General features: G+C 42.3%; 1 protein-coding gene across 4 annotated transcripts in view; it reads right to left on the minus strand.

Moving 5' to 3' along the window:
* Positions 1–116: 116 nt before the first annotated feature.
* The window catches only part of NMNAT1 (nicotinamide nucleotide adenylyltransferase 1), a 28,393-nt gene continuing 9,868 nt past the window's right edge, over positions 117–18,641 (minus strand). For all 4 annotated transcript variants that reach the window (XM_008517182.2, XM_070610871.1, XM_070610872.1 and 1 more), the window contains 4 exons: positions 8,075–8,245; positions 6,237–6,420; positions 3,363–3,505; positions 117–3,062 (listed from right to left, as the gene is read on the minus strand). In XM_008517182.2, the coding sequence (XP_008515404.1) occupies positions 2,662–3,062; positions 3,363–3,505; positions 6,237–6,420; positions 8,075–8,189 (843 nt within the window). In that variant the 5' untranslated portion in view covers positions 8,190–8,245 and the 3' untranslated portion in view covers positions 117–2,661. The remainder of the gene's footprint in view (positions 3,063–3,362; positions 3,506–6,236; positions 6,421–8,074; positions 8,246–18,641) is intronic.

Consider the following 18,641-nt stretch of genomic DNA (forward strand, 5'->3'; position numbering starts at 1 on the left):
GCATCTCCTCCCTCCGATGGGTATTCACTGCTCTAGTTCCAAGGAACTGCCAACATTGACCAAGCTCAACTGAGACCTTCTGTGTGGTCTGGACACATCGCACATCACCATTGGACTATCATACTGCTGAAAGTTTTATTTATTTGTACTCATCTTCTTAGGGTGGGTGAAAATGTCAAGATTTGGCTAAAACGTCATTCTTTGAACGATAATATGTTGCGGAAGGAAATAAGAGGTTAAGAGCACAGGCCTGAAGAAAAACTGCTCATTCAAGACTCAGTTTTGCCATTTACACCCATCACCTAATCATGCCAGTTTCTTTATGATATAAGGCACTCCCTAGCACATGCCCAGTATTCAGTAAGTGCTCAATAAGTGTTGGTATTGTGAAATTCAAAGGGCACCACTGGTAAAGTAGGCACAGAATGCAGAGATGGACACTGTTTAGCATCCTCACAGTTGGGTGGACGCTGTGTGAACGTTTGCGATCATTTGGGAACAATTATGAGAATGGCAGGGGAGTGAATGCCCCGTGGCCCCCAGAGATAAAAGTTAAAGGAGCCCATTTCATAATAGAGTGACTTCTGGGCTCCCAGAGAAGTGAATCAGAGAGGTTGGGTAAGGAAGATAGTAGCTTTCCAACTACCCTGCATGCTGACCTGTGTGGATGCTTCCTTCCACCCTGGGGTCAGATCGTCAAGATGGCAGAAAAAGGAAGAGCATCCTTTGATGCCAGGAGAGGAACCTAAATCACATCTCTGGCTCAACCTCTGCACCCTGATTACCAAGGAGAACCCACAACTCCTGTCTAAAACGTTTGCTGTTCACACTTGTCCACTGAACAAGGAAACAACAACAAATCTCTCCACGTGCTGTATGTTCAACTGAATGAAGCTGCCAGTAGAAGATGTTTCAAGTTTGTTGGCTCCACTGAAATTATACAAACAACCTAAGGGGTAAAGGAGTGCAACACATAAAAAAAACACCAGCATCAAACAAACAAACAAAACACCAGCTTTACACATTTCCTAAACTCAAAATTCACATTACGAAAGCAAATTATGAAAAAGTTCTGGTAGGGGGTAAACAATGGCATATTTTCCTTTCTCAGTGGAATTCACAACAATTATTAATATTTATTCCCCTGTGAAATTCACTGTTCTAATTTCCATTAGCCAAAGAGGAAGTTCTGTCCTTGAGGATACCTAAAACTATGCCATCAGGCTATGGCATCAGCAGCATCTTTGGTACTGGAACAAGAAGCCAAGTAGCTTGTTCTATGTACAAAGTTGTTAATCCATAAATAGTATAACAAGGGATCATTTCACCACAACCAGGGCTCCTGGGAGAGCTCCCACATGCTTTACTCAGTGGGTCCTGAGGTCAATGCACTCACAGCTGAGCAGGGTATGGGCATTTCTGGGTAAGAAGGCACCACAGTATAAGAGAAGTTTCTAACAACAGAACCTTTCTGCAGTTCACACAACGATTCAGATGAACTGAGTGTAGTTTTCCAGGAGAAGAAATCAATCAAATTCTGATAGTTTCATCTGATTCTAGATTGTTATTTTTCAGTGCTGCTCCAACTCAAACTCCAAAAAGGTAAGGAGGGGAAGAATGATGCTCATCTCTCAGACCTGACATCCTAACTTTTCATTCATTCAGCAGAGACTGAAACCTACTGGGTGCCAGGCTTTGCATCCTTCCTTATCTCTGAGAAGTTGCCCTGTTGACTTTAGTAAGAATAAGTCAAGAGCTGTAGAATTTACATTTGCCAGCTTTATTTAACATTTTCCTTTTTTTTGCTGAGGAAGATTCACCCTGAGCTAACATCTGTGCCAATCTTCCTCTGTTTTTTAGTATGTGGGCTGCCAGCACAGAATGGCTGCTAATAGAGCGGTGTAGGTCCATGCCCGGGAATCGAACCTAAGCCACTGAAGTGCAGTGCGCCGAACTTAACCACTAGGCCACCAGGGCTGGCCCAACATTTTCCTCCTGTAAATCATGGTTTCAGATCTGACTACGTAATTGCACAATTACGTATTTTTTTTCTTCTGCAGAGTTATAAATCCTTCATCTAGAGTGGTGTAGGTATGAAATATAAATTGTAAAAAGGTAAATTATTCTATTTTCATTAGAAAGTTAACTTTAGACCTGTTTCTGTCACAGAACGATTTTCATGAACCATAAAACTATTCTATTTTAAGAATTACTTCTTTGGCCACCCTTGGTGAAGACTGCCCAGAAATAGGCATGCACAAAATGTTAGTTTCCTCCATAGCTAAACTCAGGATTTTAAATGGACTCCCGCTTTTCACATTTAGCTTCTCTTATGTGGTAAAGCCAGGATATCCTTTTTGATTTCTTATTTGTAGTTAATTTGACTGAATGTTCTGGTTTTAGTGCTGCTAATCTCTTGTTTTAAAGATAAAGAGATCTGTACCTTCTATAGGAAAAAAAAAAAAAGACCATACTGAAAACATTCATCTTAGCAACTTCTGATAATAAGATAAACCTGATTTTCATTTACTACTGATTTTTTCCCAAACTTTCAAGCTTTAGTTTATGAAACAGGATCAGAATTCCTTTCCCCAGTTACAAACACCTAGATTGTTTCAAATTCCCAAAAGGGAAGTCCAAAATATCAGGCTGTAGAATTTCTTATGAGTTAGCTTCTGCCATGTTTCTCTGCAAAGGAGCCAGAATAACCCCGACATTCCTCTCTTCACTCTCAGAGGTATACAAATCATGCTTCTCAATATATTCTTGGACAAGATCTGGTACCAAGTAGCGAATGCTCTGGCCCCTTCTGAGGGCTTGCCGGATCTTTGTGGATGAGATGTCATTGGTGATCCATTCATTCACCAGATGAATGTTGTTCTGGTATTTCCACAGCACATCGGATTCATAGATGAATTTCTGAGCATCATTTCCAGCCCGAGTAATACATATGAGCCCATAGTCTCGCACAATTTGGGTGATATCCTCACTCTTCCACAGATTGGGAACACCAAAGGACTCCAGTAAATCTGCCCCACACAGCAGCTTTACCTTTGGCACACCTGTGAAGAAGAAAACACAGCTTTAGGGTTTGCTTTTCTAATAACTCCCTTTATGAAAATGAATCTGTATTTGTGGTTTTCTGGCTAGAGGGTTCATAGTTTTTATAGGACTCAGGTTCTCGAAAGAGATCTAGGACATCTGCAAAGTTACAGACCTCTGCAGGAGAAGTAAGCTCAGGGTGCCTTTACCCTCCCTCTCCCGTCACAGAACTAACAGAGTGCATTTTCCAGGTACCCACACACTTTGAATATGAACAAAAATACAACTCTAATCGGTAAGTCCTGGTAAAACATACAGACCTTTAGTCTTTGGCTCTAGGGATTTCTTTTGACTAAAATCTTGTCTTTGTTCAGCCCACTTCCTCTTCCGTCCAGGCCTTTCCAGCACAGGTGAGCCCTGCTCGTTACCACAGCTACTAGCCTCTAGTTTCTCTTGATGGTGTCTATAAAACAAAAAAGCAAGAGAACATTCCTTTTTCTCACAATGCGTAACTAAAATATCGTCCCTCAGGAGATGCCTAAGAGCCTCTGATCCAATGTTAAAGGCTGGGCGATATTAAAACCACTTAACCACAGGTACACACAATGCCTGGCCAGTGAGAATGGATGCCGACCAGTACACAGTACTGCCGGGTCAGAACGGATGCTGGCCATCACACTGCAGTGCTGGGGACTGGCTATGGGGAATGGAAGGCAGGGGAATCCAAATGGTAGCTATTACTATCCTAGGCTTTCTGTGTCTGTCATAATAACAAGAGGTAACAGTATTATTATTATTTTTCTTTTGAGGAAGATTAGCCCTGAGCTAACATCTGCCGCCAATCCTCCTCTTTTTTCTGAGGAAGACTGGCCCCAAGCTAACATCTGTGCCCATCTTCCTCTACTTTATATGTGGGACACCTACCACAGCACAGCATGCCAAGTGGTGCCATGCCCGCGCCTGGGATCCAAACCGGCAAACCCCAGGCCACCAAAGTGGAATGTGCGCACTTAACCGCTGCGCCACCAGGCCAGCCCCAAAAAGTAACATTATTATACGCTAAGAAGTACACTAAATCCTTCACATGGATTATCTGATTAAATCTTCTTGACATCCCATGTCATAAATAATATTATTATTATTATTATTCCCATAATGGAGAGGAAGTGAAGGCTTAGAGTTATAACTCCAGCTCCTAGGAGAGACCCTGGAAGATACAAGGCATTCAATAACAACTTCATTGAGTGAAGGTTTTGGTTTTATGAAGCAACTACATTATTGCCACCATTATAACAGAATTGCTTATTAGTCCCCTTGAGAGAAGAGAAAACTGATTAATTTGCCCAAGGCCATTTAGCTTATAAGGAGCAGAGCCAGGATTTGAATCCCGGCAGTCTGGCTCCAGAGCCCTCTCTTGACCACTGAAGAGGGTCGCTTGACCTGGTAATGAAGAACCACAACGCCAAGGATAAGGTCCCAGAGCGGGACAAGTGGCCGAGCCTAACAGGAAGGGACCACAGGCAGCATTGGGTACAGCTTTATTCCGGGCTGGCAGGAGGAGGCCCAATGCCTCCTTACTGGGAAAAGCTACCCAAGTAACATGAGCTACACTTGGAGCCAACTATGGGTCCTTTATGCCCCTAAATCCCTTCCCTCTTGAATTGCTGAGTTAGTATGTGATGAACAGTAGGGTTACCATGGAGCTGAGGAGGGCTACGTAAGGTGGGGACGCAGGAGCCTGATGTCTGATGGGCGACTTTCTAGCCAATGAACAGGGGAGACTCTCTTCTGCCTGACAAGCCTGAAGAGTCAGGCCTCTTGATAAGTCGCTGTGCTAGATATTGTCTGCTGGCTCAGTGTCCGATCCTACCCTAAACACATTTCCCAGAGGTCCTTGCAGCAGGTTGCGGATGTGATCCAGATTCTGTTGATGAGATTCACTCATGAGAGGTTTGGAAGGCAGAAGGGAGGCAGAGGCCATCCTTCTGCAGCTGTAGAGCCTGACAAGCAATGTCTTACAGCATGAGCATGGTGGGCAGACTTCATTCCACTCTCCAGTCACCAGCTTTAGGAGCCTAGGAGTTTCACAGCAGCACTGGAGGCGCAGGGGCAGGAAGGGCTTCCTGAACTCTGACTGCAGCTGAGGAGGTATGAGCTTGAAACAAACCCCACTTCCACTCCTCTAGTCCTTTCAACAACTTCTGCATAAGCACCTAAATCCCCTTCTGCTTAAAATACTCAGAGTGGTTTCTAGTTCCTATATCAACCCCAACTGCTACAGTCAGAACCAGAAGGTTCAGAACCCTAAGAACAGACAAACAGAAAGGTTTGTCAGAAAGCCCTTATTTTATACTCAAGACAATATTAAGTAATAATTAGATGTTACTCATTCTGGTTTCTGAATCCTTAACTGGAACTGTCTCAAAGTTATGAGCACAGAGATCTGTGACAACCCCTTATGCTGTCATGGAAGCAGTACCTAAACTCAGGTCTGTCCATGACAAGCATCACAACTTCTCATCTTTTTTTTTGTTGTTATAATTAAAGTTTTATTGTGGAAAGTGACAAAAATTTTGTTTATAATTCAAAATACAGAAGAGAACGCCTGACGAAATCTTCTTGGCCAATTGAGCACAGGTTAAAAAAGCTTGAGAAATGCTGCTTTAAATCAAAGCCCTAGAGAAGTTTGTCACTGCAGGCCCGCTGGCAGCAGGCAGCAAGGTGGAGCCAGACACTGAGCATCTCGTGCCCTGGGCCCAGGACCTGGCAGAACTGCCAACCAGGCTCTCACTCCCACTTCTTTCTGCTCATCAGGAAGCAGCTCACTCTGCCTCTCTCTTTAATACCTAAGCAGACTGATGACGGTCACATCGTCTTACAACTTTGCCTTTCTCATTTGGGGCACAGACAGGCCAGGCAGCCTTCTCTAGGCATATTCTCTAACATAGTAACGAGCGTGCAAACATCTCAGAATGTAATGAAAGACGTAAAGACGAAGGAATACGTGGGCTCTGCTGTGCCTCACAGCATGCAGGAACCTCACACAGGAAGGGCACAGCCCAAGCCTTTCCAAATCGAGTGACAGCTTTGCAAATCTGTGGTTCAGACACAGGCAGCATGGAAACATGGTAAAAAGCCACAACAGCCCCCAATGTATTTCCACGAACTCACAAAGTCGCTTTCCCCATGAATACCTGAGCACCTTAGCAGTCTCTACCCACTCCTTCTGAAGACTTTCCCACGTATCAACTTCCACCCATTCTGAATTCTTGGTGGCAAGTTGTGCCATGAAAACTCGGTGATGGGCAGAGATGAGTCCTTTCTTCTTATATGCATCGCCAACAGGAGAAATTATGCCTTTGATAACTTTATATTTTCCTGGATAAAGAGTTAGATTTGGTATAAGGTATAACAAATTACATTTTATGCACAGGAAGTATGATCATCAATATGGTTTTATAATCACAGATCCCCTTTCACTTTATTTTTGTAAACAGGGATTCAGGTTTCTTCACACATTCATTCATTCATTCATTCATGTGGTAAAATATACATAACATAAAATTTACCATTTTAACCGTTTTAAGTGTACAGTCCTTGGCATTAAGGACATGCACATTGTACATCACCACCGTCCATCTGCAGACTTTTTCATCTTCCCCAACGGAAACTTTGCACCCATTAAACACTGATTCCCCATTCCCTTGCACAGTTTAAATTTCGACTGATATTGCCAAATTGCCTTGTAAAAAGCCTTAATCAATTTGTACTGTCTACCTATAGTGCATACAAAAGCCCATTTCTCCCCAACCTCTGACACTTGACACTATCAAGTTTAAAAATTTTTGTCAATGTGATGGGCAAAATATATCTCATTTATTATTTTAGCTCCCTGATTATTAGGATTATAGTGAGTTTCAGCATCCATCCATCTATCTCTTGGCATACAGCATGATCACTTATGTAATGAAACAAAAGAAATCTGTGTGTATATAGAAAAGGAAAACGTTTTCCTCGACCCTCTTAGGGTCCCTTGCTGGGTCTGAAAATTAAACTGACAAAGACATATTAACAAGAGAAAAACAGGGGCTGGCCCCACAGCCAAGTGGTTAAGTTCGCATGTTCCACTTCGGTGGCTCAGGATTTCTCTGGTTCGGATCCTGGCCGCGGACATGGCACTGCTCGCCAGGCCATGCTGAGGTGGCGTCCCACATGCCACAACTAGAAGGACCCACAACTAAAATATACAACTATGTACTGGGGGGATTTTGGGAGAAAAAGCAGAAAAAGAAAAAGAAGAAGATTGGCAACAGTTGTTAGCTCAGGTGCCAATCTTTAAAAACAAAGAGAAAAACATACCAATTTATTTAACAGAAGGTTTATGTGACATGGGAGCCTTCATAAGGAAATGAGAACCCCAAGAAATAGTTAAACCTGAGAACATTCATGCTAGGTTTGATGCAGAGTGGACAGTCATGGAGAAATATGACAGGGCAAAGAGTACAGGGCAAGCGCAGTAAACTGGGGGCCACTCGGCAAGGCCTGTCCGTTTGGCTTCTTTGGAGATAAAGATGCTCCTTTCCTCCTGGTAGAGGGAGGGCACCTCTCACATGAGGGTTTTATGACCTGCTTTCAGGGAGAAAGGTGGGGGAAACGTCAGAGTGACCTTATTGATTTTGCTCTTTTCTCAAACTCCTTCAGCTTAAAATATCCAATATGCCATATTTTGGGGTAATGTGTCCTGAACCCTATTATTTATTTTTTTGAGGAAGATTAGCCCTGAGCTAACATCTGCTGCCAATCCTCCTCTTTTTCACTGAGGAAGACTGGTCCTGAGCTAACATCCATGCCCATCTTCCTCTACTTTATATGTGGGGCACCTGCCACACCATGGCTTGACAAGCGGTGCCATGTCCGCACCTGGGATCCAAACTGGTGAACCCTGGGTCGCTGAAGCAGAACGTGTGAACTTAACGCCGGCATCACTGGGCCAGCACCCCTAAACCCCATTACTGTTGGTTACTGTTCCTACCTGTTCCATTCATGTAGTCCTTGGCCAGTTCAAATAACCTGAGGTGCATGTTAGTGATAGGATTAAAGGAACCACAGGCAAGGAGAACCAATTCTGTCTTCTCTGAATTCTCCATGCTAAGAATTTGAACTTGTTGATCTAATTGGAAAACTCAGATATCTTCCTTATTGTCTACAAAGGAAAAAGAAAATAAATTCAGTTACAAGTCTTTAGATGTCCTTCCATGTTCTCATTCCAAGTAGATGGATAAAAATATTTGGCTTCAATGACTATGCTAGATGAATTGCAAAAATGGCCCCAATTCTCCACCCTTCCTTTTCAGTGTGAATCTGCAGCTCCTACCATAAAGGGATGGAATCTCCTTCCTACCCTTCGTGATTTGCTTTGGCCAAAGGAATGTGGCAGTTGTGACAGTGTGCCAGTTCTGACCCTAGGCCTTTGAGGCTTTGTGCACTTGCAGCCTCTTTTGGACACCTGCCTCTGCCACGAAAACAAGCCCAGGCTAGCCTGCTGGATGATGACAACACGTGGGAGAGAGCTAGTGCTTCCCCTGACAGATACCCAACCTCTAGCTACGTGGCTGAGGCCATCCTGGACCAGCCAAACCACAGAAACTGGCTCAGACACGCAAGCAAGCCCAGGTGACATCACTTGAGCCCAGCTCAGATCAGCAAACCTACAAGCCGACTCTAGACTCAAGAGCAAAAATGAGTATCTATTGTTGTATGCTGCTGAAGTTGTGTGATTGCACTACTGTGGCCATAGTTAACTGACACAACGACATCATCATCTACCAAATCTAACTCCCAAACAACCTACCCCACAAAACAGTATTCTGCCTCTTAGCCATGATCGTTATCATCACTTTTAACTGAATAACTGTTACAATTCACAAACTTTTTCATACCAATTATTCCATTTGATCCTTCCATAACCCTAATGAAGTAATGCAAGACGAGTGATTTTAAAATTTTATTAAACAAATTCATGTATATAGATTTAGAAATCACAGGGTGACAGAGGCCCATAATGAAAACCAATAGCTACTGACCATATCCTGCTCACCAACCCCTCCCCCTCCACTCAGCTTCCTTAAAAGCAACCACTTTTAACTTTTTCAGCTATTTCTTCCAGTAGATTCTACCATAATTCTATATTAGGTGCTTATAATGCCATTCCTTAATTGATCCAGTGTAAACAGTGCCTATTTACTTTCTGTTATGACCTGTGAGGATCAGCTCTCATATACCCTCCCTACCCACTCCCAAACTTCCATGTGTACACACACGCGCACACACGTACACACATATACACACAGGTTATCTCTAGTCTGTTGAAAATCATCTTCTCCCAGAATTTTGAAGGCATTCCTTCTAGATTGCAGTGTTAATAGTAAGAAATCCAAAGTCACTTTCAATTCTGTGACTTGTGTGACATTCTTTTCTCCCTTGAAGCTTGTAAGATCTCTTCGTCCCCTGTGTTCTGAAATTCTACAATGACGTTTTCTAGTGGCTTTAGTTTCACCCCTTGTTCTGGGCACTGAGCAGGCCCTTTCAATCTCAAAACTCATAACCTTCAGTTCTGGAAAATGTCCTTGAATAATTTCATGGATTATTTTCTGCCTTCCACTTTCTCTGTTCTCTTTGGAAATGCCTATTATTTAGAGCTGAGGCACCTGGACTGATCTCCTAATTTTCTTTTCTCGTCTGTTTCCCACCTCTTACTTTCATGCTCTAATTTCTGGATACCCTCAACTTCATCCTCCAATCCATCTATTGAGCTTTTCATTTCTGCTATTATATTTGATTTCTAAGACTTCTGTTCTCTGAACGTTCCTTTTCATGGTATTCTGTTCTTGTTTTGCCAATGCATTCTCTTATCTCTCCACCAATACTAATGATGCATTTTAGATTTCCTTCAAAAACAGCTGATAGGGGGCCAGCTCTGTGGCCAAGTGGTTAAGTTCATGCGCTCCGCTGCGGCAGCAGCCCAGGGTTCGGATCCTGGGTGCAGACATGGCACCGCTCGTCAGGCCACGTTGAGGCGGTGTCCCACATCCCACAACTAGAAGGACCTGCAACTAAGATATACAACTATGTAAAGGGGGGTTTGGGGCTATAAAGCAGGGGAAAAAAAAAAAAACAGCTGATAGGAAGTCCTGAGAGGCAGGCAGGGCTTGTGCACAGTGGGCTTCACTGTATGGTCCCCTGGCTGTCGGTATTGCAGGTCTTTCTCCTGGGACTGGTCAGATTCCACAGAAAAGGATCCTCTATTCTCATGCCTATATACCATAATCGTTAAGAATCTATACTCTGAAATCAGACTGCCTGAGTTCAAATGGCAGCTCCAATACTTATATGTGCTGGATGACCTTGGGCAACCCGATCCTAACCTAACCTTTCTTTTGTCCCAGTTTTCTCAGTCTTAAAACAGAGAAAATAATAGTACCTACCTCATCATTGTTCTGAGGATTAAATGAGACAATACCTGTATAGTACCTAACACTGCTTTTCGCATAACAAACACTATGAATGTAGCTATTATTAATGCTGCGTATCACATTGCTATCGGTTAACTTTTTAATCTACAAAAACATCAATTTCAAATGGTTCAACCAAATATTATTACTCTACTGAATCTGTTTTGTCCTGGAGGCTTTTTCTTCTAGAACTCTCTCTCTAATCTGGACTGAAAATCTCTAATCCTTTGTGCAGCCGTCATTCTGAAATATTTTTCATCTCTCTCCTGAGTTAGACCCCCTATTTTTTAGGACCGCATCATTGTCTCTTTTGTTTTACTTCCTGATTTTTCTGGAGCATATCCTCAAGTAGCTTCATAATAAAAGGCACATGGGAAATAAAATAAGTTAGATTATGTCTTTATTCCTCCTTCAGAGACGAGTAGCTTAATTGAGAGAATTACTGGTTGAAATAATTTTCTTTTAAAATTATGAATGCATTTCTTCATTGTTTCTAGCATCCAATACGGCTGTTGAAAGTCTGATGCCATTCTGATTCTTGTTCCTTTTTATGTAACTTTTTTCTTTTTGGAAGATTTGTAGAATGTTCTCTTTATCCCCAGTGCTCTGAAATGCCACAATGGTGTGTCTTAGTGGCAGTCTTTTTCATTCGTTGTGCTGGGACTCAGTGCACCTTTCCATTTCAAACTCAAATCACTCAGTTCTGGGTTATTTCTTTGATAAACATCCCTTATTAACTATCAATGGTAAAAATACTTTTGCTATTGGGAAATTTTTAAAAAGTATTTTTATATATTCAAACTATGTTTCAAAATAATCATTATGAGAGCTTATAAATATAACTCCAGGGATGCCGAATTGCTCAAAGCATTTTGGGATCTTTTGGGGAATTACTTGTAAAGTTTAAAGTATTTTTATAATTACTGTAGAAATATAATGAATGACAATAAACAAATCAACAGCTGTATGATACTTTTTAAGTTATACAATACTTTCACACACATTTTCCTTTAATCCTCACCACAAAAAAGAATTGAGCCAAAGGCATTTAGCTTGTTCCAAATAATAAGCTATTTTTAGACATTTAGTTTTTCCAGTTAATCTATTATTGGACATTTAGGTTTTTCTAATTTTTCAGTATTACAAACATCTCAAAGATAAAATGGGTTGAGAAGGAATTGGAAAGTAAGGCTATAAACACCTCCCTGTGCACTTGTAAGACTTGCCAACACTCAAAGATCTGTGTCAGGACCATTTATTTGTAGGCCAGTAGTGTTCAGACCAGTCGGCTGGGTTCACCAACTCAGTCGTGGCTCTGATTCTATGCTCTTGTTGGACAGAGCTAGTGAGTGGCAGAACCAGAGCTAGAATTTAAGTTTCTTGACTCCTAGGGTCTCTCTCAACAAAAAGAAAAATGGGAGACAAACTGGAGCTGTGTAGATTGGAAACGAGCCCTCCTAGCTGGGGAGATGAGGAATGTGAACTTTAATCTCTTAGTCAGTGGGAACCTCTGAAGGTTTCTGAGCAATGGAGTGGCAACAGGGTTCTAAAAAGCAGTATGATATGGGTGTTAAAACCTTTACTTGATCGTATGAGCTTGATCTAATCGCTTAACTCTGTCTTAAGTTTCCTCATCTGTAAAATAGGGATAATGATAACCAATCTCAGTTATTTTGAGGGTAAGACATGGCAAGGGGCTCAGCATTATCGCCTGGCACAGTTTTAAAATAAATAGTAGCTGTTATTTGTGAGGAAAGTGATAGTATTGATGGTGGAGAAGCCATTGGATTGAGTGGAAGGAGCAAAACAAGCCAGAAAGGCCAGTTACAAAGTCATGAGTGCCTCAGTGTAAGAACAGTCAGTGAGAATGGAAATAAGGAACATTTATTCAATAAATATTTGAGGCCTTCTCCAAACAAAGCACAGAGGTAGGGATCACAGGGACACTGCTCACTGTTGATAGTAAACAAAGGAGACAAGGGTCAGGAATGCTCCACATGGCGTTAAAAACTGAGCTCATTGGCTAAGAATGATTTAAATATTCTACCTTTCTATTATCATCCCCAGGATGGTACCAGGGTTCACTTGCGGCTTGTTCCTACCCCTCCCACCCCTACCCCTCAATTTCCACACAAAGTACCTGTGGTATTATGGGGTGGTGGTAATGCAACATCCCCACAGGACCCTGGGCCCACAGGGAAATCAGGGTGTCCTGCCAGCTGCTGACCATGACCTCTAGGACTATGGCGGAGGGGCTAGGTTCAGCTGGAGCTGTGTCAGTTCCAGCCCCACCCATCTCAAGTGTCAGCACCATTTCCAGAGGAGAGGGAGCTGGGAGCTGGAGGAATAGTAAGTCTGAGGGCAGGAGGTACAGGCCCCAAGGGAGCTGCGCCTGCTCAGGGAAGGATGGAACAAAAAGCCTGGAGCCCCTCCCTGGCCTTGGGGATGAGCTCAGGTTTCCAGGTCTTCCCCAGGGGAAGGGAAGTGGATGGAGCTGGGGGAAGGTGATATCTAGCTTAAAGGTAGTTGTCTTTCTTCCTTGTCACACTCCTGACCTCTCAAATATCCTGCTCTGTTCTATCAATTCACTGTGAACACAGCCAACTTGAGCTCAGACGAGACTCTAGACCCTCAAAGCCACAAAAGAATTAACTTACAGTGAGCTCCTATCACATGTCAGGGTGGCTTTAAGAGAACGAGGATCTGTCCCTCTCCATGGGAGAGTACTTCCTCTGCATCCTTGAAGAGTATGTATTAGGGAAGGGGGACACGGCAGGCAGAAAATGCATGTAGAAGTGGTTTGGAAGCTCTAACAGGATTGTTCTGGATCTTCCTTGCCTTGCTCCAGGTGCTCAAGGACCGTGTCACCATGATTCACTTTTGTCTGGCTCACACAGCCTATCATCTACACTGCTGGCTGCCAAGATCTCATCGGCTCAGGCTGTAAGTGTCCCTTCCCAGCTCTGTACCACAAAAAGTTAATTTCTTCCGGAGGCAGTCTTAAAATTTAACTAAAATTCACTTTATATTTTTAAATCACAGACCCTTTAAGTTTTAAAACATTAACAAGGCATTTTGTAAACATTAAGCCAGTTTTTAAAACATTAACTTAAAAAAAATAGTCAACTGTTTGGCTTTTCTTGTCACATTTCACATTGCTCACTGTAATTAAATGTTGACCTGTTAAATAACGTGATTGGCTTGACAATGGCTTGGAATTTACACCTCTAATAAGATGCTGTTCCTTTCAAAATAGTCACCTTAAGCATATTCTAGTTCTAACAATGGGCCATTGCTTTAAACAATCTGGGGCACATTTTGAAACTGCCTATTTTTTTGAGTACCCTCCTTGGGGATAAATCTTTGTCTTTGGAGAGTAGATTTGATTTCTACAAATATCCTAAAGTCATTCAGTGCTAAACTGATTAATAAAATAAATAACGGAGGTGAATAATACAGCTTATGGTGAAGAAAGAGAGCTACTAGTTAACGAGGAAGCCTTTCTTCTGTGCATGGAAACTACGTACACGTAATCTCAAAATAATTTCCAAACTGTCTCAGCAGGAAGAGCAGACTTGGTTTGGTCGTCGTGTAACTAGTGGTAGGTGGGTCACCTCTGGGTTTACTTGGGTCACACTGTGCAGAGCTGGCACAGCACAGGGGCCTGGTTAGGACTCTCAGACCTCGTTCAAATTCTAGTTCTACCACCCACTACTAGGTGCTTGTCCTCTGACAAGACCACTTAACCTTTCTTAGTCTCGGTTTCCTCATCTATGAAATTGAGAACCACAGTCCCTACCTCACAGGATTTTGTGCACGTTAAATGAGAAAGTGAATAAAAAATCTTTGACACATTTGTCTACTAATTATGAATATTAATAACTCTTACAATTACTTGTGGGTTGTCTTACAGCATTAATTTAGACTCATGTTGAAGGAACCAAGGTTCTAAAGATTCCTTAGAGACCATTATCAATACTGCCTGTTATACAGGAGCATAAGAAATGGGAGCTCTTATGCTGAGTGATTATTAGACACAATTTTGTTCTAGTGGGATGGATCTCAATCCATCTTTGCTATATTTAAAACTTAATCTCTGTGGCTTAATGTAACATTATCATGAAATAGAACCTGAATTTGTTTTCTTAAGCCATTTTATCACTAAACAAGTAACGTAAAACATAACTCGCCGTGTCCCATGCAGCCAAGTGACTGTGTTCTTGCTTGGGCTCACCACTCTGGTCCTCCAGCTCTCTGTTCTGCTAAGGTAAGTTCTTTCCCCAGCCAACCCCTCACCTGGTGGCTCAGCACGCACGTGTCTCACCTGTGGAGACGGTCCGGGTGCTCTCTGTGCTTTCTGTTACATGTTTAATTGCAGCCTGCCCCATCGTCTTTCCCCTATTATTAATGGCAGTCACCTGCTTCACCTTTTTGAAAAGTCAAGAATCTCAATACGTGAGGATAGCTGGGATTGGGGCAGACTGAGTTTAACTTTTAATCAAGACATATTTCTTCTAGTCTAAGAAGCCATTAAATGGGAGACAACGAGGGCACCAATGTTTCAATTTACGGATTCCTCAGAGACCGGTCCCAACAGCCCAGCGTGAGCTAAGTCTGCAGGCTGAGGCGACACAGGCACACTCGACTAGGTTATGATCCGACATGTTATTTCAGATTCTAGGATGGAAATCAGTCTTGGGAGAAAAAGTCAGTCAGTTAATAACTTTGTCATTGGGCAAATGAAGCAAATGCAATTTGATACATTCAAAATAAAAAATCGCAGCTCTAAAAACGTGGAATTTCTAAAAAAATCTGAAAACTGAGAATACACTTAAGTGACAGAGAAGGAACAGAAACTGTAACACTCATTGTAATTAGCCTAATTCAAACTCGCCAGCTTCTATTACAGGAGGTTTAAGTGCAGTAGGGCACATTTCCTCACTCAGAAGGCCAGAATTGCGACAAAATATTTTTTCACCAAAATATCAAATTAACATGAGTTAGAAAGATGATAAACATTAGTTGTCCACCAATTTTGAATATGAATAATTCTTAATACTACTTGTGGGCTGTTTTACAGCATTAATTTGCAGTCATGGCAAAGAAACCAAGGGTCTTTTTTTTTTTTTTTGAGGAAGATTAGTCCTGAGCTAACATCTGCTGCCAATCCTCCTCTTTTTGCTGAGGAAGACTGGCCCTGAGCTAACATCAGTGCCCATTTTCCTCTCCTTTATTTGTGGGATGTCTGCCACAACATGGCTAGCCAAGCGGTGCCATGTCTGCATCTGGATCCAAACCGGCGAACCCCAGGCCGACGGAACATGTGAACTTAATGGCTGTGCCACTGGGCTGGCCCCAGGAACCAAGGTTCTTAAGAGCAGCGAGTTGCCTGGAGCCAAATGAAGCTAGTGCCAGAATTAGGATTTGAATTCAAGGGTTAGTGCCTTCCAGTGTTATGCTTAGAGTGTGGATTTCCTCTAACAAGTAATAAATTAATGTACAACCCAGCGTATTGACTTCTAGGCCCAGTTCTTCTCGATACTGCAGTCAACCTCTCCTTACCAACCTGGTTGGTAATATCATCTTTACTTTCTTCACAATCGGTAAGCGTGCATTCTGTCAAGCACTTATTAAGTGTCTACTATTTGCCAAAACACTGACAGAACAAAAATGGATAAGATAGGACTTGCAGCTCTTCAGGAGCTAACAGAGTGAAACTTAACAAAAAAGTTACATCTAAAATTCAGGTGAAGGAAATTTTTAAAAAGTTCCTTAGTAACTCTTCTAGTTGTCCTACAGTTTAAATATGAAACCAAATTAAGTTAAATACAAATAATTACTATTGGTGTTATAAAATTCTTTATAGTTATAAAAATACCAGATTTATTCACTCATTCAATACGTAGCTACTGAGCAGATGATACTGGGTAGAAAAATAGGGACCTTGACAGCTTAAAATCAAAGAGTGATACAGAGGAGCCAGGCTCTGAAACATGGAGAAGTTTTAAGAATAGCTTTTTTTTTTTTTTTTTTTGGTGAGGAAGATTGTTGCTGAGCTAACATCTGGGCCCATCTTCCTCCATTTTGTATGTGGGATGCCGCCACAGCACGGCTTGATGAGTGGTGTGTAAGTCCATGCCCGGGATCCGAACCTGCGAACCCCGAGCCGCTGAACTGGAGTACATGAAGTTAATCACTATGCTGCTGGGACAGCCTCAAGAATTTTTTCTTTTTAAAAGATTGGCCCTGAGCTAACATCTGTTGCCAATCTTTGTTTTTCTTCTCCCCAAAGCCCCCCAGTACCTAGCTGTAGGTCCTTCTAGTTGAGCTATGTGGGATGCTGCCTCAACACAGCTTGAGGAGGGGTGCTGGGTCCGTGCCCAGGATCCAAACTGGTGAAACCCTGGGCCGCTGAAGTGGAGCACATGAACTTAACCACTCCCACTCAGCCACGGGGCCGGCCCCAAGAATAACCTAATACATTTTGATTATATTTTCCTTTGTGTGTGCTTATAAGAGTGATATGTGATTTAAGTAAAAACTATGTCTAAATTTTTTAAAGACGAAAAAATAGTTCTGAATGCCTTAGGCGCTATTCTAGAAAGAGTCTCCCACTAAATCACAACTCCACAAGAGGCAATGCATGGAATGGTGAAGAGCACTGGCTGTGGAGACAGAGGGAGGCCAGTCCAAACATTCGCTCCACAACAACAGGAGTCACTGGACCTCTCTGCGCTTCCCTTCCCTCACTAATAAAACGGAGATAAAAATACCTGCTTCACAGTTTTGCTGTAAAGTTTAAATGAGATAATGGGGGAATCATTCAGAAAATGGTCATCGTTATTATCACCAGCATTGCCAATGATAAGAACATGACCTGTATCAGAGAAACCCACCTTAGCCTGGCTAGGTTTTGAGCATTTTTGTTCCACAGTAGGAAAGCGAGGAAACACGTTCTATTTAGGTTTGCATTCAAGAACGTATTTCTGATGATCAAACCTAGTAAACTGACGCTGTTCTGCTGTCCTGGTAGGTTTCACTGTGCTGCTTACTCACATGGACCCGGTCCCACGGGCACTAAGGAGGCTGTTTTCCATATTTGGTGTGGGATCCTTTGGTGAAGGAGTCTGCACTGTGGTGTTAACAGTTTTGGCAAGTGACTGTGTACGTTTTCAAATACTGAATTTCTAAAGGCTCACCTTAATCTGAAAGCTTGACTGTATATAATACACCATTAGTCTACAACATTTATTTTCTACTCACACTAAAAATAGAGATATGTAGAGACAGAATTCCTAATCAGGTATGTGACAGTTAAAACATTTCACCAGGGTAGTTTAAAAATTCCATGAGAGATTTTTCTTTTTTCTGGGTGAATTCCACTTTACTCAAATTAAAAAAACAAAAAAGTTGGGACATTACTCAACAGGGGGACTGCTAGATTGGGTTTGGCACATTAAGCAGCAAGCCTTCTATCTCGTGCTAAGTCGGTGCCTTTGTTTAAATCCTTTCAGCAAAAACATTTAAAATATGTGTTCCAATTAAAAGACAAGTATTCCTCACAGTGCCTTTTTCCTTCTAAACATAGGAAAAAACAACCCCTGAACTTTACTACTTGTCTGTGCTGCTGTCAGTGAGCAGCTTGGTTTCTACAGGTAAGCAAAAAACTTCCCAAGAAACGTATGCTTGTCAAAGCCTTGCCAGTCCTTCAGGGGAAGCTCAGCTCAGCTAGGACTGTTTGTTACATGGCAGGGGAAGCCTGGTTCCTCTTAAAGCAAGAGCTCCAAGAAGCCAAGGAGTATGGAAAGCAAAGTAAAGAAAAGCAGAGAGGGTTAGAATGGGGTATAAAAAGCCATCCTTCTCACATTATTTCCACTCCATTTAATGAGACCCCATTCTTCATCCTACAGTGCTTTTCTCAAGCCGGGGACTGATTTGGCTGGCCAGTGTGACCTACCCAAGGCCAGATGCTAAACCAACAGTCTGAAGCTGGCATTTGAGCCCTGCTGGTCTCCTGCCTCATATACACGTCTTCAGTAGGTTGAGCCAGCCCCAGCAGCACTGCCACCAAGCATACGACCACCTCCT

The sequence above is a fragment of the Equus przewalskii genome, chromosome 2 (genome assembly GCF_037783145.1).
Source record: "Equus przewalskii isolate Varuska chromosome 2, EquPr2, whole genome shotgun sequence".
Taxonomy (NCBI): Eukaryota; Metazoa; Chordata; class Mammalia; order Perissodactyla; family Equidae; genus Equus; species Equus przewalskii.